At 45.1% G+C, this 23935-nt stretch overlaps 1 protein-coding gene across 5 annotated transcripts in view; it reads left to right on the top strand.

The window, feature by feature from the left end:
- Positions 1 to 23625, top strand: part of LOC147445052 (holliday junction resolvase) — a 72107-nt gene extending 48482 nt beyond the window's left edge. For 4 of the 5 annotated variants that reach the window (XM_086527527.1, XM_086527529.1, XM_086527530.1 and 1 more), the window contains 2 exons: positions 20665 to 22241; positions 22333 to 23625. In XM_086527527.1, coding sequence (XP_086383653.1) covers positions 20665 to 22241; positions 22333 to 23254 — 2499 coding nt within the window. In that variant the 3' untranslated portion in view covers positions 23255 to 23625. Of the gene's footprint in view, positions 1 to 20599; positions 22242 to 22332 lie in introns of all 5 variants that reach the window. The other variant, XM_086527532.1, reaches the window with a different exon arrangement.
- The last annotated feature ends 310 nt before the right edge of the window (positions 23626 to 23935 follow it).

Genomic DNA, 23935 nt, shown 5'->3' with positions numbered 1-23935 from the left:
TTTAGTGCGGAGTGTACTTACAATCTTGTTCTCCATGATGCATGTATGTCAGTTGTTGCACATTCACATTTGTGGTATTTCGACAGTGGTGCTACAAAGCACATCACCTCACATCGTGAATTGTTCACCTCTCTCGAGTCTGTCCCTCATGGGAATTCAATCACTTGTGCCAACAATGCCTCTTATCCGGTTCAGGGAGTTGAAAAGATTGTGCTTACTGTTGTAAATGGCAGTTCTTTCACACTTGTTGATGCACTTTATGTACCTGGGATCAAGAAGAATCTTTTGTCTGTATCTGTACTTGTTAGACTTGGACTTGTAGTCAAATTTGTGGATGACAGATGTACAGTTCATGATCTCAATTTTGGTGATGAAATTGTTGCATCTAGGCTTTTGTGCCGTGGGCTATATAAGCTCACTTTGTATGACAAGTGTGGACAAAATTTTGCAAATGTAGTTGCAGATTCAAGGGCTATTTTTAGATGCAAAACTTTGGCATGCACGTTTTGGTCATCTGAGTTTTGTCAGTTTGCTGCATTTGCAAGAATCTGATATGGTTGCCTCTTTGCCGCCTCTTGAAGCACTCGTTAAACATGTTTGTGAAGGCGGTATTTTGGGTAAGATGCAGCGTTTGAAGTTTCCAAAGGATGGTTCAGTTAGGGCCACATGCAGGTTGCAGCTTGTGCATAGTGATGTTTGTTGGCCCATGCAAACTCCGTCCTTGGGCAATTACCTTTACTTCGTGACTTTCATTGATGATTACTCTAGGCATGCATGGGTATTTCTGCTTAAAGCGAAGTCCAAATTTTTTATGTGCTTCAAACAATTTCTGGCTATGGCTGAAAATGTCTCGAAATGTACTATGGGCACCCTCCGTTCCGATCGAGGGGGGGAGTATATGTCTCGTGAATTTAATGCATTTTTGGCTAGTCGTGGGATAAAACACCAATGTACAGTGCCTTATACACCTCAGCAAAATCGTGTTGCTGAGAGGAAAAACATGTTACTTACGGAAATGGCACGATGTATGGTCAAAAGTCAAGCTTTGTCGCATTCTTTTTGGCTTGAGGCCATCATGTGTGCGACTTATGTATTAAATAGGTGTCCTACGAAAGCTTTGCAGTCTATTATTCCATATGAAGCATGGCATTGTTGGAATTAGGGTTGCAGAGAAACGCACACAGCTTGGAGAAGACAAAGGAAGCTCAAGGCACACAATAGAGAGTGCATTACTTAGTGTGCAATGGAAAGATAGATAGCCCTAGAGTGATGGGCGTTTATACAATGCACGGGGAAAAAAGCCTCCGAAAGAGGAAAAAAATGCCCCGGCGGTCCTAGTGTGTTCACACACATCACTACCACATGTATATGGTAACAAATCCCCCCTCGAGTGATGCGGTGAATGAGAGCTGGCACATGAGTAAAGGGAAGTGCCGTGCCCTAAGGACATGATTAGTCCACAAAGGGGAGTAAGCCCAAAGCTTTGCGGAAAGCTTCAAGCTTCTCACGAGACAATGCCTTTGTGAAAAGATCTGTAAGGTTGTCCTGTGTTGGCACATAAGCCAAGCTGATCTCTCCTGCTGAGAGCCTCTCCCTGACATAGTGGTAATGCACCTCAATGTGCTTTGTGCGAGCATGAAAAACTGGGTTCCTCGCAATTGCCAATGCGTTCTGACTGTCAGTGTAGATAGTGTTGTTGGCAGTGTCATGTCTAACACCCAAATCAACCATAAGGCGCCCGAGCCATACACACTCAACCGTAGCTGTGAAGACTGCCCTGTACTCAGCCTCACAACTCGATGTGGCCACAGTAGGTTGCTTCTTGCTCAACCATGATATACATAAACTGCCAAGCATGAAACAAAAACCACTAGTGGACACTCGCGTGTCAAAACAACCAGACCAATCTGAGTCCGAAAAAGCATGTAAGTCTGGCGGCAATGATCCCCCCTTGGGATAAAACAAGCCAAGATGTAAAGTGCCACTAAGGTAGCGGAAAATTCTCTTGACAGCCTGCCAATGCTTAGACCTTGGGCTATGCATAAATCTGCTGACCTGTGAGACTGCAAACTGAATATCTAGCCTCGTGTTGCATACATAAATGAGGCAACCAACAGCAGTTTGGTAAAGAGTGACATCAGCAGGATCGCCAATATCATGTAGACTCAACTTCAAACCTATTTCCATGGGAGTGGCAATAGGTTTGCAATCCTCAAGTCCAAACTTACATAGCAATGTCTCTATGTAACTTTTCTGACACAAGGCAATACCACCATCACACTGCTTAAACTGTATACCCAAGTAATGATGCAACAGCCCCAAATCTTTCATCTTGAAAGTAGCATTCAAATCAGCGTTAAATTCAATAATATGTCTCTCATTTGGTCTAGTGATCAGCAAATCATCGACATAAAGAACCACAATGAGAAGTACATCACCCTCACGCTTTACATACAATGTGCTTTCTGTTGGACTGTTATGAAAGCCTCGTTTGACCAAATTAGTGTCAGCTTTCTCATACCAAGCACGAGGAGATTGCTTCAACCCATACAAAGCCTTCTTACATCTGCACACTTTGTCCTCTTGTGCTTTTATGACAAAACCGCGAGGTTGCCTTACATAAACTTCCGATCGAAGGGGGGAGTATATGTCTCATGAATTCAATGCATTTCTGGCTAGTCGTGGGATAAAGCACCAATGTACAGTGCTTTATACGCCTCACCAAAATGGTGTTGTTGAGAGGAAAAACAGGTCACTGATGGAAATGGCACGATGTATGGTCAAAAGTCAAGCTTTGCCGCATTCTTTTTGGCTTGAGGCCATCATGTGTGCCACTTATGTACTTAATGGGTGTCCTACGAAAGCTTTGCAGTCTATTACTCCATATGAAGCATGGCATGATAGAAAGCATTCTATTGAGCACATGCGTGTTTTCTGTTGTTTGGCATATGCTTTGGTGCCACAAACACAGCGCAGGAAATTGGATGATAAGGCTGTCAAATGTATTTTTGTTGGTTATAGTGCTGAAAGCAAAGGTTACAAGTTGTATCATCCGCAAACAAAACGTATTCTAGTTTCATGGGATGTAGTGTTTGTGGAAGATTCTGTTCAGCCCTTGCTGTCATGTACTAGAGACAGTATTGTAAGCTCACAGGTTATTTATGACACTTTGTTGCCTCTTTTCAGTGGTGAAAATACGAATGTAAATTCCAATGAGGTAAATTTACAACCTATGAGGGTTTCTGAAAACGTTACAAATCAGCCTATTACTGATGTGGATGTGCATGATGTACTTGATGAGGAAAGGGCTGAAAATGAGTAGGCTAGAGGTATGCCAAAATGGCTGGTGCATACATTGCGTGACAGTAAATTGGATGCACCTTTGTCTAGTCGTACTCGTTCAGGCTCTCGCCATGCATCTTATGCATCAGATTGTTATGCTTTGGCTGTGTCTAGCTTACATGATGTTAAAAAACCTATGTCTCTTGACGAAGCACATAATCCAGAAAATTGGATGGCTGCCATGCAATCAGAATATGATGCACTTATAGAAAATGACACATAGACTTTATGTGATTTGTCTCCTGGCAAAAAGGCTAATGGTAGGAAGTGGGTTTACAAGTTGAAACGCAAGCCGGATGGTGAGATAGATCGGCATAAGGCTCGACTTGTTGCAAAGGGTTATGCACAACAAAAAGGCATAGATTATGAAGAGACTTTTGCTCCCACTTGTCGTATGACCACTGTGCGTTTTCTATGTGCATTGGCAGCTCATTTTGGTTGGGATGTACATCAATCAGACATTGTTATTGCTTTCTTGAATATTGACATATTTGAGGAAGTTTATGTAACGCAGCCTCGTGGTTTTGTCAAGAAAGGACAAGAGGTTAAGTGTGCAGATGTAAGAAGGCTTTGTATGGGTTGAAGCAATCTCCTCGTGCTTGGTATGAGAAAGCTGACACTCATCTTTCCATTGCACACTAAGTAATACACTCTCTATTGTGTAGCTAGAGCGTCCTTCGTCTTCTCCAAGCTGTGCGTTTCCTTGCAACCCTAATTCCAACATTCATCATATGAATAGACCATCATAGTATCAAGTACTTTCTTACAGAAATCAAGCCTTCTGACGAACAAATGAGGAGGGCTAATCTTCTTTTGTAATTTCATTTCCACATAGCTTACATATCAGGAAAGGTTGCAAACTGCGGTTGCAGATAAACTCTCACATCGGTCTAGGGTCAATGTTGTCTCTATTGCATACAATCATAATATTACAAGCATGATTGACAAGTATGCAGAAGATGGAGACTATGTAACTATTATGGTTGACTAGAGAATGATAAGACCCATGGGCCTATTATGGTTTACTAGAGAATGACAAGATCCATGAACCTTTTTCACTAAAGAATCGATTTTTATTGCATGGTTTATGACTCTGCATAACAACGAATCTACATGAGAAGGTTATGTACGAATCACATACACCTCCTTATGCGCAGCATCGTGGAATTCAAGCCACAACCCATGTGACATGACATTCAATACTATCTAGTGCAATGCATACAATATCAAAAGGTCAAGTATGATAAGACACAAGGCCCCTAGATTGTTGCAACCTTTGCCAATTTTAGAAGCCCCATGAGAGAGTATTTCTATGGACTTTATCTTTGGCTTGCTAAAGTCCATACATGGAAATATGGCATGTGGATTGTATTGGATATTGTATTAATGCTTGGTTGACTAGCATTCCATTCAAGTGTCCACTTAGGTCAATTCTATAGGTTTTCTACCCTCCACACTATCTTGCACGGGCATGCTCAAATGGGATCGACAGTTGAGGTAATCTGGGGCCGTCAGATGCGCATTTGGTAAATTCGGGGAGAAAAGTAAATTCGGGCAAGCTTGTAAATTCGGGTCGATCCGCATCCCATGTCTTGAACCCTTGACCTCCCCACCATGAGCCATGTGCACTAACCACTACGCCCTCATGCGTATGTTGAAATATAGGAGATTCGAGTATGTCATATTGTAAATGTGGGCCGATTAGTAAATTCGGGGCATATTTGTAAATTCGGGGCAACCTTAGATCTGACGGTCCATGATTGACGCGCCCTGCCTTTTCCTCCTCCACCATTGATCCCATTTGGCCGTGCCCGTGTGATATAGCGATGAGGGTTTTCTACCTCAAATTACCTCCTTTTGAAGACCCAATCAAAATTGAAAATTATGTGCGTGCTGAGGGCTCAATAACACCCTTTGATTGAGCCCTTGAACCCTTGATTTGGACTTCATCTGATAGTTCAAGTAACTCCCCTAATCTCTACTTGAACGTGTATGAGAATCTGCCAATGGAAGCTTAAATTGCCTATCTTTAGGCTTTCCCAAACAAGGAAGCTCACCAGATGGGTTGGCTAAGGCAGGTTGCCTATTCTTGGGCATGGAGGTGGTGGTGTGCCCCATGCAGCCATGCACAAACCATTACACATTTGCATAGAGAACATTGCAGTTATGCATCTCCAATACTCACATCACATAAACCACAAAACATAGATGAGGGGGGGTGATACATTAATCTAGTGATGTTTTGTATCGTATAATTGTTAAGAGTTCTTCTTGCAAATCTATGCAACCTTGTGAGTCTTTCAGAGCATCCCACTTTTATAAGCTAGTACATAGCCCTCTTGCATTAAGACCGCACCCAAACTGCTTCCACAAGCATCACAGAAAACCTCAAAGATTTTTGCGAGTCTAGTAGGATCAATACTGGCCTAGTAGTAAACTTCTGCTTGAGCCACTCCAATGCCACAATCTGTGGAAGTCCCATAGTGAATGGTACCTCTTTTTAAGTTGGGTTATGCAAAGGGGAAGCAATCTCTGCGAACTATTTGATGGACCTTATACACATCATCCAAGATCCGGTTTTCTTCTCCACAAGTAGCAATAGTGAACCAAAAAGACAAAGAACAATTTTAGATCAAGCATTTTCCCAAAAGTTCGTTGACTTGGCTCATGATTTCTTCCTATTGAGCTCAGGTGGCCAATTTGGAGGGGTACTCGGTGGAATCAACTCAATAGTGTGATCCTCTCATTGTTTTGGAGGTAACTTGCCAGGTGTTTAAACCCTTTGAGAGACAATTGGCATGATTTTGAAGAAACTCTAATGCTCGTTTGTGGCTCTTATAAACTTTAATCCTCAGATTCATTCAAAGGTTTTACAAAGATCGAGTAAGCAAAATTACTTGAGTTCATTCATTTAGAAATGGCGGAAGCCAATACAATATGGATTGACTTGCCCTTCAATTTAACATCTAGAACCACATCTTTGTGTTTACTGGTTTTAGGTTGAAGCTTCCTAGCTTTTGACTGGACCACTGCATCATTCTTGTGATGCCAAGGCATCCCCAAAAGCACATCCCCTCAAGTGGCATAATGTGGAAGTCAACGTGCCCTATGTAACCTTGATAGCTCATGTGAAGCTTGCCAACAAGAGGTGTTATGATTTCATGCCCTTGTGCCGCTCACTGCCTCTTGATCTTGTACTTTACCCCACAGTCTGTAGAGCTCGACACTCATCGTCGTGGTCCTTGGGCGTTTTACATGAAATGTGGTATAAGTCCTGCTTTGGTTTCCCGCTTCTTAGCCGCTTGCTCCTCATCTGATTTCGATTCTTCTAGATTGTCCTCAGGCTTCTCCTCCTTATGACACTTTTCCAAAATGTGCCGTATTTTTCCACACCCAAGCTGTTCCCTTGCTTGTAGTATTTTACTCTTCGCTCAACAGACCTCTGAGGGTCTCTGGACTTTTTGTTTTGAACAAGCTTCCTACCTCCTTTCTTCCCTTTAGAAGTCTCTTTCTTTGAAGGTCCAAATACAGGGGTATCCATCGCAAATGTCAAGGAGCCTATCAATAGCTAAATCATGGTCTATTAGCTGGTGGATGCTAGAAGACTTTTTTTGTAAACGGTATCATTGTAGCTCTTTTGGTAAACCACAACAATATCGTTCCATCTGTTCTTTAAGGGAACCTTCTTGAAAGAAGCTACAGGTAGAAAGGTATCCCAAATGTAAGTGGAAGTGTGTCTTCTTCCATCTGAAGAGACCAAGGAGCTAGAGTCGTACCACCTACTCATGAGCCACGATTCAGTCGTGGCATGGCATCGACTATGGAAGCCCTTTCCACCCGCCCCATTCAGGATCCACATAGATGGCATGACCGTGCACAGAGACTCTATTAGGTGCTTGGCCAACCACCAATTCCAGAAGTGGCCCCCCCCCCCTCCCCTTGCGGACCACATCCACTTTCTTTACAATCGCGATGGTGGACAAAACTATTTGCCAAATGCAGCCTGGCCGTTCCTCAGATCACACAGGCATGCAAAGTGAGCACCTTGTATATGTTGAAAGCACCCGTGCCCCATTCATTGCCTTGTTATTCAACAAAGCATTAGTAGATTGATTACCAATAGGGTGGACTAGGCACAATGTTGTGCTTGTCCACAAGTCCGGGGACACATTTGATGCGGGCAACAACCGGACCATCATGAATGGCCACACATTGGCCAAATGCTATTGTGTAGTGCGGGAGAGAGAGTGGAGCTCATACATAGAGAGCGAGGGCCTACGGGCCATTGGACAAGCCTATTTCAAATGAGCTTTCTCTACCAACAACCGCACCTTTACTTTGCACAACGTTGTTGATCAGGCAAAGGCGAAGAAGAGGCGACTACATTGCTGCTTTATGGATTTCCGCAAAGCCTTTGACACAGTTCCACACAAGAGATTCTTCCAGCTTCTGTAAACACTTGGTCTGCCAGCAGGGATGATTTGGGGGGATCTACTCTCTCTACGAGCAGGTGATAGGCCGAGTACGTTGCCCAAGAGGCATCTCATGGCCCATTCGTAGCATTATTGGTGTGAAGCAAGGGTGCCCACTTTCGTTGACACTGTTTGGCCTCTTCATCGATGAGATAGAGTACATTCTTCGTGTAGAAGGCGAGAGCACAGTTTTTGCAAGTACTCTTGTTCATATTATGTTATATGTTGATAATATTGTCTTGGTATCTAAGTTAGAGGAGGGACTCTAGCTCCACCTATAGGCGTTGGATGATTTTTGCACTCGGAGGGAACTCACTATGAACGATGGAAAAACAAAGGTTTTGACTTTTCATACATACAGAGAGATTAGGAGTAGAGCCCTATTCACACTAGCGGGAGGGATGATGTACACCTTGAGATTACCTTCATAGCCACCATAGGACGTCTTCCCATGCGAATGAAGCAAGAGGCAAGCTCACTAAAGGGTATGCTACATTAGCTATGCTAGAGTGCCACTGCCACCCGCACTTCACTTTTTGACACCTTAGTTACCCTTGCCATGATGTACGTAGTAGCAGTTTGGGCACTTGGACTTATAGCTTCATGGTGGACACAGAGAAACCACATGTCATGACAATAAGCCTCTTTCCTACTTGACATTTTCATAGCGAAGCTGGCCAAACCACATAGGCTAGTGGAGGCTCTCTTGCAGACAAGATGTTTCATGTAGAGATTTAGGGAGATTCCACAAGACAGACTTCCTTACAGAGCTCTTGAGGCAAATATGTAGCTAGCAGAGGCAAGTGGGAGTAGATCATGGTATGCAAAAATGACACAATGGCTTAGCACACATAGTTTGAATATAGAGCAGCTCTCGTCTTTTCTGTATGACCCAGACTCACCATTTATACTTTCCTCACATAGTGAGAGGAACTGGATCCTCAGATAGGACCTTTGGCAGCTATATATTAGAGAGACATGGAGTGCACCTAGACAGTCTCTCATTGAAGATGTATTATAGAGAGCGCTTCATGACTATTCTAGAGGATGGCTTCATTTAGCGTCCAAGATAGATGGACAAGGTCTCATCTCATAGACTAGAGATCGGGGATGGACAGACAACACCGATTGACAGAGACTAGAGGACATGCAGGATACGTGGAGGTGGGATGTAGAATGAGGAACACTATGTATGTAGATGTCCAACATATGAGAGCATACCGGGCGGATATTTAGTCCTCTTGATAGGACAATCCACACTTGAAGTGATATTGAGTCCATAGACTTGAGAAAAATTGGGTCGCTTCTTATTAGATATTCAAAAACATAGGGAGACTCTCATCTAGTCACCCACACACACGAGTGGAGGGCTACGGGTATAGCTCACGGACTTCTTTTAGAGAGTTGCCCTAGTTTCACCCACCATGCCTTAGAGAGGGGTCACACGTAGGGATTGTTCGAGTCTATAGATGCTTGAGTGCTTGAGGTACAAAGCCCAGAGAGTACATCACAGGGCTATCCGGGAGATTTGACTACGACATGAGCAAACCAGATAGAGGGAGATTGAGTGGACCTTCTGAGACCTTGCTGTCATGCTTTGGGGACTCTTCACTCCCTACGAGCTATGTATGCCATCCTACACCCCTAGTTTGGTACCGGACGGAGCTAGCTAGCCCTTTCCATATCATGGTTGTACTCCCATATGCGTATAGTTCCACATCCATTAAGAGTTAGACCCATATTTACCCAAAACAAGAAATTGGAATGTGGAACGTGGAACGGCAACATGCATGAAATGCCATTCCTTGTTTCGAATACTCATTTCGAATCCGTAACGGGAAACTGGGATGGGAACGGGGAACAGAGACCTGAAAATGGCCATTCTCTGTAACTATGGTTACAGCTCCATCCCCCTTATCCCTCATATACATATACACATCACAGTTGTGCGCAATTGACGCGGCCCTTGTGGCTGATTCCCTTCCCCCCTTCCTAATCCAGAAACTCCAAAGTGGTGCCACCTTTGCCCTGAAAATAGGGCTGACACAGGAGCTCCTTCTCAAAGAGCCCACCACTCGGATATAAGTTGCCAATGAGCATCCTACCGCCGATCAAGAGATACCTCCCCTTGAAAAGTAAGTCTCCGGTTATGGCCATGATGGCCAATCTTTGAAATGTCAAAAACCATAGTCCCATGATGAGCAACAAGTGGCGGTCCAAATACAACCCACAACCCTTGATGAGGAGGCAAAGTAGCCCACCCCCTAAGAAAGTGATCCCAATCAACAAGAATGGTAGCATCAATCTATCGTATATGTGTAGCCACCCTCTGTAGATCCCATAAGTAGTGAGGCCTCCAACCATGTATAAAAGATGCTGCCGCACCATCCTCCAAACGGCTCACATACTTTGTGCAAGCTGCTTCGTAGCAAGGTGTGGAGGAATGCAACCTGTCCATGTTTGACTAGCCTGCAAAGTATGGTGTATGAAAAAACCTATAACAGACACTCTATCACAAGTTGTTTAGAATTGCTAAGTGGTATATCTATGATCCACCCACCCTTCCAAAACTTGTTCAAAATGGCCAATGGTGGATATGGGATGCATCCATCGTTTCACAACTTGCTTAGAATGGCCAAGTGGTGAATATGTGACTTTCTCACCTTGTTTAGAATGGTCAACTGGTGGATTTAGAATGCACCCACCCTTCCTCAACTCTGTCCATGTGGTGCCGCATGGGACTCTACATGCTACCCAAGAAAAATCGTGCTTTTTGTGTATGACGCAAAATGTATAGTCTCACCATCAAAGTACCCGAGTAATCATCAGTATACTTAGCATGCGAGAGCGGCCAAGCTGGGAGATAATAGCATAAAATATTGAGGACATGTGGAGGTGGCGGGTGCACGAAAGTGAAGGCGATGGTTGTGCAAGTGGAGGGATGTAAGGAGGTTGGTGGGGGCGCATGGTGGGTATGGGCAGGTAGCGGTAAAGAAGGATGGGTGGATGGTGGTGGTGATGGAGGAGCAACAGTAGGAGAGGTGGAAGAAGGAGAGGCACGGGGGAGGATGGCAAAGGCGAAAAATTTGTATCCATGGCATAGTGTGGAGCAACTACTGGAGTGCGGTTGTATTTGTGGTGCGATTGGTGGATAATGGAAGGTAGAAGGTCTGCTCTCTATGGCCAGATCTTTGTGGGGTAGCCAAAATGTGCAAAACAGTAGGAGACGTCGCGTGCTGGTGTGGTGGTGGAGATGCAGTAGGAGGCTGTTTCAGACGAAATGTATGGCTGTGAGGAGCTCTCTGCCAACCCTCCAGGGAGCTTTGAGGTGGGGGGCGCTAGGGCTTAGGGTGGTGGGGAGGTCGGGTAGGGCACTCCCGAACCATATGTCCCAAAGCTCGGCACCTAAGGCCAACTTATCACCGTCAGGGGTTGCAAACGGAACTTGCCTGTAGTTGGGACTTTAAGACAAGATTTTCTCCTCGGAGACGTGCGAGGGGATACGCCTTCCAAAAGGTAAAGATGTTGTCAAGGATATTGCGCTCCTTGACAATGCGTGTCTGAGTCTCATGTATAACGCTCTTAAGTAGTGATTGGATCCTCAAACTCAGAGCCTTTGCTAAGATTTTGTAGGCTGAGTTGAGAATGGTGATGTGCCGCCATTGCCAAATCTCATCCAAGGAGCCTTTCGCCCTGGATGAGGCATCTCACCAGTGTGCAAAATGTGTTGGTAGACACTACATAAATCCGAACCAAGCAGCTCTCCTTACTCCGAGGAAAAGCTGGGAGTCAAGCCATCCTCCCTTGGGCAGTTACCTCGGGGGCCTCATGGATCTCCTCTAGCTGGAGAGGCATCTCTAGCTTTTGAGTACTGACGCATCTCCTGAGTAACTAGGCAAGGCATCTGTGCCCAAACGTGCTCTTTGCATGCACCTTGGTGCTCTCACCGTGGCTCAGCCGAAAGCAACTCATGGTAAAAATCAGTAGCAACTGCACACATATCATCATGCTTCGAGGCAACTGACCCATCATATCTCCTTAAGTGGCTAACACTAGTGCGCGCATCGCGAGGCCCCACAGTCTCAAAGAACTCCGCAGTAACTCTGTCGCCCACTTGGGTCCATTGAGATGCGTGCCGATGAAAGGCATTTCATGTCGCTGCTCCTCAATGGTAGTCAACTCCCGTCGAGCCTGCTGCGTCTGCTCCTCCAACCAAGGACTGTTAGGATGGTGCTCCTGCATCCGCTGTAAGGAAACAATGCCATGTCTAAGACGCTTCTCCTCCTCCTTGGTTGCAGCCAAGCAATCTGCAAACCTTTGGAGGAAGAAGCGACTAAGCTCAGCAAGTTAAGTGGCACTCTACTAGCGGGGGTGCCCCGAGTGTCCAAAATCTCTGTCCAAAGTGTCTCCACCCGCTCTCTGAGCTCTATATCTAGCAAAATCCTCTCAAGGATGTGCAACATCACACTCCCACTCCTTTGTCTGTCTGTCACAGTAAGAATCACTGGTGCATGATCTGAAAAAGTAGTCCCTGCCAGAATGCAAACAAATCCTCCCATGTCGAAGATGTGGTGGCTGGCATAAAAGCGATCTATCTGAGGTAGATTCACTCCTTCTACTCTGCGATCAGAGGGAGAGAAAGATAAGCTGTTTGGAGGCCGCACAAAGCCTGCATGCTACCAAACATCTAAAATCCTCAATGTCATAGATAGGTGCTCCCAAGCTGCCAACTCAGCCCTGTGCACTGTAGCTTGGCTACCTCCAATCCTATCTGAGGGGTCCTCCAACATGTTGAAGTCTCTCTCGACACATCACTGCTCTGCATGCTGAAAAGACTCTACGATATGTGACCAAACTTAGCTCGTGCACTTGCCACATTGGGCGCATAGATGTTCAGGAAGCTCATGAGGCAACCATGAACATGCATAGTAGCCTACAAGGGCCTGCCTGGCACAATAATACCTTTGCCCACAATGGTCTGTTGCCATGAGTCCGCAATAGTCATACTTACACCTCTCTGGATGCCTCCATTGTCCAGGCCCAAAAGCAGCTGACCAAAAGGTCTCATTGTGACCATGCAAAATCCGGCCACAAGGCCGAATGCGGCTCTCACAAAGATGTTGCTCGTGAAGCATAAGATATCAATCATACCACCGACAAGGCATCTCTGAAGAAACTGATGCAAGTGGCCCCTCTGGCGCTGAAACTGGGGTCCACCTAAACCTGCACATTCCATGAGACAATCCTCATAGGATCAGCAAGAAAAGATCGATGCTATAACAACAGCCAACCTCGCTATCTTCGAGGCCGGCTTGGATGGAGAGTAATCCGCATCCGAGCGACCTCTATTTAGGCGCATCTGAAGTGATTGTCCTACCCAAGCCCAAGCAAAGCGCGTAGTCCGTAGGGCTACATCCTCTATCCAAGAATCCTCATACACAAATACATAGCAAGGAGGGCTCTGAGTGTCAGCAAAAAAGTGAACCACAATGTGCCTACATCTTGCTGCATCCGGTGGTGTCACATTGAACTTCGCGAGAGGCCAAAGTGTCTATATCAAATTTGTCACCCCCAGGTCCCGTGTGTGATGTGAGAACTCCAGAGCTTGGACCTGAAGCCAATCAAGAACTGTGTGTAGGGTCTTCTCAGTGTGGTCCCTACCACACAACGGAAAGGAGAAGCCTACCACTGTATCCAAAGCCTCGGTGCCTCTGTGCGTCTTGAACTTGGAAGCAAGCTGCCTCAAGGTAGGGAGATGGGTTGCCATGGAATCGAGTGAAACTGTAGTCAAAGAAATCCCACCGTCGGCTAGTGTCAAAACTGGTCAGCCCATGGGGGACTGACGCAAAAAGAGAGACTTGTACCAACAATGGCGTCCTCAAGTAGGATTGTTTCTCCCGAGCCATTCGGCTCGGCTAGCAAAAGCACTACCAAGAGAGCGTTGAGCCGCGAATGAGTGTCCAGTCCCCTGTGTTGGAGAAGTGTGGGATGGGTCGGGTGATGAGGCTGAGGGCCCAGTGGAAGAGAGAGGGGAAGCGGGAGGTGGGGGTGGAGGAGGAGGGGGGTAGGTTGGGGGAAGGTGGAGGCGTGGCAAAGAAGTCGGAAGGCGGAGGAGGGGGAGGTGGCGGCCGCGGTGAGGTTGAGGTTGAGGTGGAGGGAGACTACTCAGTGGACTCTTGCTGCAAAAGGTCAAAACAGTTCCCTATCGAAACCCAATGCTGCTGGGTTGTAGGAGGTCCGCCACCAAGGGGGGTGGTGTGGCGAGCCCTTCCCTGTCGACGATGATCGTGCACCTATCGGTTGGGTGGTCACTGGGCTCTGTCGAAGTGCCAACGTGTGTGTCTTGGGTGCCTGTCTGCTGGGCATGTTCAACCTTGGGGGACTGAGCACGTGATGCGGGTCGAGATCTTTGGTGAGGACATGCCTTCGATACGTGGCCCATCTGTCTGCAAATGAAGCACTGGTTTGGGAGTCTCGAGTACTCCATTCTCTGGCGCAACCACCTACCACTCACCCTAGGAAGAAGGACTACCTTTGGGAGGGTGTCAAAGTCGCGCTCTAGAACGTGTACTGTGGGAATACCTGCAGCCTTGGCAGCCATTAAAGTTGCCATGCGCGAGGTCTCCAAGACTGTCCCGATTTCGGAACCAATCCTAGAAAGAAGTGGGAGTTACTCTCTCCTCAAGCCAAGGAAGCAGACCGAAATGGGCAAATCTTCTTCCTTGACAAGAACATCTGAAACTGGGTCGAAACCATGGTGCCAGTATCGAAAATGAGATCTGACCACTCAGATGGCGAACGGGTTCATTGAGATGACCTTGGCAGCCATCTCAAGAGTCTCAAACTCAATTTGGTAGTATCCTCACCCGAGAAGTTGTTTGTCGATGATCTTTCCCACCTCTGCTAGGAGATGGGCCTGAAGGAGGTCACACACTGCAGATGAGAGAGGTGGCTTGAAGGCGCTCCACCTCTGTTGCAAGGCTCGCTTGCTCTGCTTATGACAGAGCAAGTCGGATGGTGGCAAGGTCGGGCGAGGGGGCTTCATCTGAGTCCCTCTGAGGTGGAGCTCGAGCTTCCATCTGTGTCTGCTACTTCAAGTGAGGGCGATAAGTGTTCTTGCTAGGGAGAAGTTCGTCGACAAAACCAAGGAGCCGTTGACGAAGCCTGGCCAAACAGAGAAGAGGTGTACGCGAATGCGGTTGTATACGACACGGGGGAGGAGGGAGGGGGGGTGCACATGGGGCAGGTAGCAGCAAGCGCTCTCGTTTACGGCACAAATCCTATTTTCAATTCGAGTAACAGATTAGATGATGAAATACTTTGAGTGCCTGCTCTATATGGGTCAGAGTTAGAGCGGAGGAGAGTAGAGCTCTCTACATTTCCATCTATTACTTCCCTCCTAGCAGATCTCATTATGCTTCGCCAAAGGGGCAATCACCATAGATGATACTAGATGATGATATTTGGGAGTTTTTGAGGGATAGAGATGTCATCCTACTTGGGGATTTCAATGCTAGGACAGTTCATCAGGCATCCTTCTTTGACACTTCCAAGGGGATGTTGAGAGAGTTAGACCTGAGAGAGATGGGGCTCTCCAGGACCTGAGAGGATGTTGAGGAGTTTACAAAGTATGGGAGATGCCTGATTGGGATGGGCATAGCGCATGAATTGTCCATTTTAAATGTCCTTGATAGATACTCCTCTCTAGGCAGCTTAACTTGCTTGCCTCATAGACATGGTGCTAGCACTGTGGATCATGTTTTGGCTCCCACATCACTTATACCAGGCATTTAGGACTTTTCAATCTGGCCTAGACCTTCTGGAGTGGCTGTGGCTTTCATCATGCAACACATCGCCATCTGTTATACCACTTTTGGAGAGAGAGAGTTGGATATACAACATAACTATATAGCCTTCTAGCAGGGAGAAAGGCCATAGACCCTCGTCAAAGCTTATCGAGATATTGATAGAGATGATACACATAGCAACAGTCATAGCTTTTCCCCACACTCAGCTTACTTACTGGGAGACCATAGTCTGGGAGCATGCCTGAGAATAGTAAGATGGAAACCTGGAATTGTAATGGATCTTATAGGCTAGATGTGGGCGCCTTTGGGGATAGCTTTCGGGACAGGGACATTATATTCTTCTAAGAGACTCATTAGGCCCCTGGACAGATGATACCACATGTGACGGGATATAGATGGTAGGTAGATAGCTTGTCAGATTGACATGAGATTTGAACATGGGAGCAGAGGATCCGGGGAGTAGTAGTGTTATTCAAAGAGGAGCTACAACCACTTCTACACATTGTACAAAGAGATGACCATGCTAGATACATGTGGGTGAGGTTGAGGGCCAACACAAGCCGATTTTTATACATTGTCGTATGCTACTTTCCCCCAAGTACAACAATCTATGCTGGGCCTAGAGGGAAATCACCTTTGTCTGTCCTAGAGGATGACATATGGGAATTTCTAGGGATGGTGACATCCTCCTCCTAGGGTTCTTCAATGCATGGACGGGCAATGCTCAAACAGTCTTCTATGACACTTCATAGGAGATGCTTAGAGAGCTAGATGTAGGAAATTTGGGGCTTGCCAGACTTTCACAGGATAGAGAGCAGACAGAGTATGGGAGACATCTCACGGAGATGGCGGCTACACATTGTCTGGCCATACTTAATGGCCTACAACGATTTCCTAGAGCGGCCGATTTCACAGGCCTCTTTCCACATAGGCATGGGCCCAACACAATCAACTATGTCATGGCATAACTGAGCTTCATCCCTTGTGTTCATGATTTCACAGTAGGACCAAGACCAGTGGGTGTAGGAGTGGATCATGCTCTCTTGACACTTCCCGTCTCCTTTCAGTACAATACAGCCTTAGGTATCAGGAGGGCGGACACATACATGCTATACATTTACACCAGAGACCGACTCTGTTTATACAGAGGAGAACTATAGTGGTCCATGTACAATAGCCAGTAGGTCACGACTCTGTGGAGGAGATCACCGCTTTACTGACTGAGACATTGCATGATGTAGCAGCAAAGGCATACCTACACACTCAGCCTGATCAGAGACACCGTTTTGGGAGCATTCCTTGATAGTTGGTATGACGAGGAGTGTAGAGAGACGAGAGCAAAGATTCAGAGGGATCTTCGCCTAGGGGTCATCAATTACAAACAGTTTCGGATAGCCTTCCGACGATGATGCAATGGAAAAAGCGAGCATTCCTAGCTCAGATAGAGCGAGACTTATACCAGCTATTCTTGAGTAGAGACTCAGGAGAGGCATGGGGTCTCTTTCATGAGCACTCCCCTCCCCCAATGATTACTTCTTATGATGTGTGAGGTCAGTATGCAACATGGTTATATACGGTACTTGGACAAACACCCCTTCCGTATCCTCCTGGGCCATGGCCATCTATGAGTACCTTGTTGACCATTGAGATGGTAAAGACGGCCATTGATAGGATGAGGACCAGGAGGGCATATGATCATGATGGTCTAGTAGCAGAGCACTTTATACATGCTAGAGATATGCTGGCAGAGGTTGTTGAAGTTCTGTTCAAATGGTCATGTGTTAGGGTCTATCTGAGACTTGGAGACTGTCTACTATTGTGCCTATCTTCAAGGCAGGTGATCTTACGGAGCTTGGAAACTACCGTAGTATTATGAATGGACACACATTGGCACGGTTGTATGCATCTATCCTTGAGCAACAGTTGAGCATATGGGCAGAGAGTGAGGGCATATGGGCAGCAGGTTAGGCCGGTTTTAGGAGAGGCTTCTCCACTCTTGACCATATTCTGACACTCAGAGCCATCATTGAGGAGGGTAGGGCACATGGGAGATGGATTTATTGTAGCTTTGTGGATTTTTGCAAACATGGTGCCCAAAGCCAGATTGATGTGCAGACTAGAGGAGATGGGAGTGCCCATTGAGTTGATTTGGGGGATCATGGCTCTATACAGATCAATGGTGGGACATGTATGCACTCAAGAGGGGATATCTGATTTAGTTCACTTCACTATTGGAGTGAAGCAAGGTTGTCCATTGTCTCCTACTCTATTTGGTTTGTATATAGATGAGGTTTTTGATTACATTGACAGAGAGGGTGACAGAGGTGCCCAATTGTTGGCAGGGACGTAGATTCCATTGTTGTTATATCTTGATGATATTGTGTTGATCTCTAACTCACCGGAGGGTATGCAACAACATTTGGATGCACTACATAGCTTTATGAAGGTAGTGGATTGTTGTAAACCTTGGTAAAAGCAAGGTTATGGTGTTTAACACCACACCGCAGTGGATCAAGAGATCAACTCTTACATTCACTTATGGTCAGGAGACTATGGAGTACACAAATGCATACACTTATCTTGGGTTAGTCCTCATTGGGCCAAGGTTTTCTTTGAAGAGAGCAGCAGAGACTAGACTGGCCAGAGCGTATGCGGCCTTGGGAGGATTGGAGAGGATGTGTTTGCAGGTTCAATTCCTAGAATCCCGAACAAAGCTCTTGCTCTTTGATACCTTGGTAGCTTCAACTATGCTCTATGGGGTTTAGGTTGGGGTCCTCTGTGGGTTAGGATGGGTGGAGAGGTATGGAGAGGCCCTTGGTATCTATGACCTCTTGATTGATTTGAGCCAAGGCCTCCGTGCCACATGAGATCATTAGAGCCGAGTTAGAAGTCCCTCCTATGGAGATAGAGGCGCTTACCAGATCCATCTCCTTTATGCACAGCTTATGGGATTCTACCAGAGATAGATATGCCAGATTGTCCCTTGAGTCCTCCAGGCAGTTAGCTTTACATGGGGACACATCATGCTGGTATGCACAGATGTCATCATGGTTCCAGATACATGGCTTCACGTGGACAACTTGCCTCCCTTTCAATACTCCCTTGATGCACCATTGTTGTCTCTTACACGGGTGGAGATTACTAGACTCATTGCCCAGGACCTGACCCAACTGAACACTAGGAGGATATGGATAGAGCCGACAAAGGAGTTGGGCACGAAGATGGCTTTCTATAGAGAGCATCTTCTCCAACTCATAGGGGATGGGTTTGTGATTCGACCTAGCTATATGGATACACATCTATCTCATGGGTTACGGTGTGCCATTGGTCAGATCAGTGTGACATAAAAACGTGTTTCATGCAGATGAAACCCCGAAACCCCGAAACCTATGAAACGTTTTGCCGAAACGCATGAAACGGACAGGCATTTTTTATGAACGTTTAAAATTGGGGCTTTTTTCCATTTTTTTGAGGTCTAGCTCCAGTTAACAGATGATTGTGGTCCCTAAAACTTATGGTTTGTGACATTGAATTAAGTTTGAACTTTGTTCAATAGAAGTACTTTGCTAAATGAATCAATGATGCATCAGTTATGATTCATGAAACTAGTGGCTGTGTTTTAACTTTCATCAATATTGAACATCTCTTTGATCGTGCTTGCTTGAAGTCGCTTCTAAGCAGTGAGCACTGAGCACGTCTCTCTCTCTCTCTCTCTCTCTCTCTCTCTCATTGTATTTTGTTTCAGTTCTTTTTGATTCCAGACATGGTATCAGATTCACTATGTTGTAACGGCTTGGTCTCATAGGTCACTTTGGCCTTTTGAAGACGTTAATATATCATTTCATTTCATTTCATTTTCTCTCTCTCTCTCTCTCTCTCTCTCTCTCTCTCTCTCGTGGACATTAAAGTCTAGAGTCATGTGTGCTACATTGTATACATATTTATCATATTTTATTAATATATAATTTAATGTGGTTTATGAAACCTGTTTCATGTTTTTGACGCTATGAAACGAAACGTTTCAAAACCTCGAAACCCCGAAACGACGCAAACCACGAAACGTTTCATGTCACACTGGGTCAAATACATACGGACATCTTCACACCAGCTTGAGATTGAGAGTGGTAGATTCAAAGGGATACCAACAGCTGGCAGGATATGCCGCTTATGCCATACAGAGCCAGTGCATTATATATGTCAGCACACATTGTATTACGAGATACGGGGTCACTTCCACTCTCTATTTAGAGAGGACTTCGGACCCTTCTCTAGAGTCATAAGCTATCAAGACCAGAGATGTCTTGGGTTGTATCTACTTGAGTTACATAGACACATAGATAGTTTATTGAGGAGATCTGAAGAGAGACAATCGCAGAGACAGATTACTGATTTCTTCACACCAGACACTTGACAGATAGAGGAGCATCCACCATTGCAATGCTCAGCTCAACTCACACCCGCAGCACTCTCATTGGCCGAGCATTGGAGCTAGGGAGATCGAGACGCCCACGACTGAGGAGAGGAGCTTCACAGCATCGACGGAGACTATAGCTGAGGATTCGAGCCATACTATCTCAACCTCCAGAGTACAGATGAGGATGGATTCATCACCCATTATATCACCATCTTGTATTGGGCACCCATTGTATCAGTGGTCACACATGCCCCACACAATTCCAGCTAGTAGCACTTTTAGATTCAGTTTAGTATCTCTTTTTTGTACCCAGACATGGTATCAGATTCACCAATTTGTAACGGATTGGTCTCATAGGTCATTTTGGCCTTTTGAAGACGTTAATATATCATTTCATTTCATTTCATTTTCTCATGTGGAGCAATTCATTGGAATCTGTACAATTGCATTTCATGCGCTCATTCTTAATAAGCCATGCTCTTTAGTTAAACATGTTTTGCTTGTGACTTGAAAACAGTAGTACATTGAAACATGGTGCTTCACATGCTCACAAATCATTGTAGGTTTGCTTTACAAGAGATGATCACATTCAGTTTTGCATTATTCAACGCCCTGCTGATCGCTGCAGAAAAATCAATTGCATGACGAATTTCAGAAGGTTGCTCAGGAGGCTTTAAGTGAAGCTTTTAAGGTATTGATGAAGTTACGAGTGAAGTTTATTGCTGCCTGTGGAGAAAGAAGCTTTAGTTCTCTGGATGGTATCACTCTAGAGCGAGCCCATATCATATGGTACGGAGTCAGTGCAGTGATGGACATTGGAAAATTTTCTGCCAGAAATGGGAGAGACTGGGTTGGGATGCTAAATGTAGCCTGGAAAGGTGTAACTGCACTGCTACAGACCATGACAAGAAAAGATGTAATTTCCAGAATATTGGATATCCAATTGATAATCAATACAATGATAGGCTGCATGAAAGAATCCTTGAAGAATGCAGCTGAGTCTTGGAACGCAGTAGTGCAAGAAAAAGATGACAATGTCAATGTAGCTGAGCTGAAACGACTATGCATACCAGTCAAGTTCTTCCTGATAAATGTCATACGTGTGGTAACACATTATCCGTATCAGGCAGTTGATGCTTTCAATGATATAGTTGAATCTGCTTTGAGAATTATATCATTAAGGCTTGAAATAAGTGAGTGCCCTCGCTTAAAGTTTGTGGCAGAGGCCATTGTGGAGATTCTTGAACCAAGTTTGTTCATCCTTTTTTGTACTTTGCTAAACTCATCAGAATTAGAGTTCCAGGTCAAGTTACAATTACTCAATGGTTTGTTTGGAACCAACAATGAGGAAGGATTTATTTTATCAAACAATGTGGACAAAAGAGAACTTGACAAAGTGAATGAGGAGGATGTTAAAATATGCTTTGGACAAGAGGTCAACCTTGGCAGGCTTATATTATTCTTAGGCCTTCTGCAATCATGTCAACATTGTGGAGATAAAATGTCCCACGAGCTGGCTAAGAGACTCGACTTTCCCTTGCAGATGATTTGTAAAGCGGAGATATATGCCAAGGTCTTCGAACCACAAGTTTCTAGAACACAGTTGACAGCAAAAGTCACATGGCAGCCTCTTTACATAATACTTTTAAAGACACTCCAAATGTTCTTTGTAGCCCTTGCAGAGACAGAAGCTTGGACTGAAGCTGAAGATTTCCTCTATCGGAATGTGCTTCATCCTCATATGCTCTCTCGGGAATTGATTTTGGAACTCTGGTGTTTTATCTCGCGACATTCTGAATCGAGCATTGTTAAGGAGCATATTCAGGACCTTCTATATGCGTTGAGTGGCTTGCTAGAATCCTCCACAGCAACTTGCTCAGATTGGCCTGTAAGAACGATCACAAGGCTTATCTGCTTGCTTATCAAAGCAGACCCAGCTTACTTGGCTACTCAAGTTTACGAACTGGCCTTTGGTACGGATCCTTTTGCTACAACTCCAACATTAAAACTTGCATCAGCATTGCTGAAGGAACATTTTCCTATTAGCATTTTGCCTGAGGAGCTCAAAAGCCAGGTTATTTTATCTGCAAAAAGAGCACTCTCAGAGTATTGGAGCCAAGGAACCAAGAACGCTAAAGAAGCTTCTGAGAAGTTGCAGCAGTTTGATGTAACTTTGTGCTGTCTTATGGAGTGTCTTTATCAAGAGTAGGAATCTTAAACTTGCTGACTTTCAACGCCTTTTGTTCCCTCATCTTAGTTGCAAGTTTTAATGCTTCTGTGGCACATCAACTTGCAGGAGTTATGAACAATGTATAGATACAGAAAAGCTACATGACCTGACAAAGATGATCATCGAATTGTTGCAAGAGTGCCATAGAAAATCTGGTTTTGGGATCAAAAGCCAGTCTTTGAAATATTTATCTGGAATTTGGCAGAAAATGCAACCTGAGGAAATTGGAAGTGTCATTGTGCCATTACATAACCTAATAGTGACATGTAAGCTTTCTGAAAGTGAGCAGATGCGAGTAAAACTTGGTCTCGCAGAAGCGCTGGCAGGCTTGGGTGAGGTTTCCATGCCAGAAGATAATACAGACCCGACCAACTGTGCATTGTGGGAACTGTACCATGTGATTTTGAGGGAACGTCACTGGGCATATGCTCACTTGGGTCTTGCTTCATTTGGATACTTTGTAGCGCACACGTCTTGGAACGAATTGTGGCGATTTGTTCCTTCTGATGCCGCCCTTGCTCATGATGGAAAAACTGGAAAGATAGCTAAAGAGAGTACCTTTATGACTTCACTCCGGTGTTTTCTGGAAAAGGAGGTTGTCTGCACCACGTTCACTGAGAGTGATACAAAGGCAGTGCAGCAAGAAGGTGAACTGCTAGAGGCAGCCCTTCTGGAATTCGACCAGGTTGCAGACAAATCACATACAATGGAAGTCCAAGGAATAGTGGATTACAATCACATGGATGTTGACTTAGGTGTGCACACAGGTCCTCTCGAAAGCTCAATACCTCCTGAAATCAGCAATGCTATGAGCATGCTGCAGGAGGGGTTGTTGTTGCTAAAGGAGAAGCTGCCAACATGGTTCCAAGAGTCAGGACAGAATTTGGAACAGCAGCGTCACATGCACGACCAGTTGTCCTTACTTGCAGATGTGATTGGGCAGTTCCATGTACTTCAGCCAATCGTGTCAAGGGCAATGCATGAATGACCCCAATCAAAATCCACTGGTGGAAAACACTCATTCACAAGTGGAGTGCCTTGTCCCAAGGAACTGAAGCTTGGAGTTGGTAGCATGTGCCTGACGTCACATGTCAACAGTGCAGGTTCAAGAAGCATAGAAGATGCCAAACCCAAGTGTTGCAGAGAGTGAACTGTCCTGCCCTGCCCTGCCCCATAACCCAGGTACCTTCCTTCTTGTGACCTCTCCTCACATGATGTACATTGTAAAACCAACAATGTGTAAGAAAGAAAGTACAACTTAAAATGTACTTTCAAGCGACAAATATGGTTAGTTTTTATGAATATAAAAATTTAAGGAAGAATTAAGGTGCAACCGGTGTTCGTGTTCGGAAAGTGTCTTAGAAATTCAAAGATGCTGCTTGGGAGTAAAAGGCAAAGTATTTTGAGAAAAGTAGTATAAAAATCGTAAAAAATAGCTCAAAATTTCAAATTTTCCTTCTAGAAAACTCATAAAAAGATATTATGTATGGTTGTGAAAATGATTTTTTCCCGAACAGTGTGGGTGCAACCGTGCAAGCAATGGAAAGAAAAGATTGTGTGTGTGTGTGTGTGTGTGAGAGAGAGAGAGAGAGAGAGAGAGAGAGAGAGAGAGAGAGAGAGAGAGAGAGAGAGAGATGAAATAAAATGTTATATTAAACGACTTCAAAAG

Source organism: Adiantum capillus-veneris, chromosome 13, assembly GCF_014529385.1.
Source record: "Adiantum capillus-veneris isolate H3 chromosome 13, ASM1452938v2, whole genome shotgun sequence".
In the NCBI taxonomy this organism is placed as follows: domain Eukaryota; kingdom Viridiplantae; phylum Streptophyta; class Polypodiopsida; order Polypodiales; family Pteridaceae; genus Adiantum; species Adiantum capillus-veneris.
Note: the sequence above shows the minus strand (reverse complement) of the source record. Positions and strands in the feature narration are given on the sequence as shown.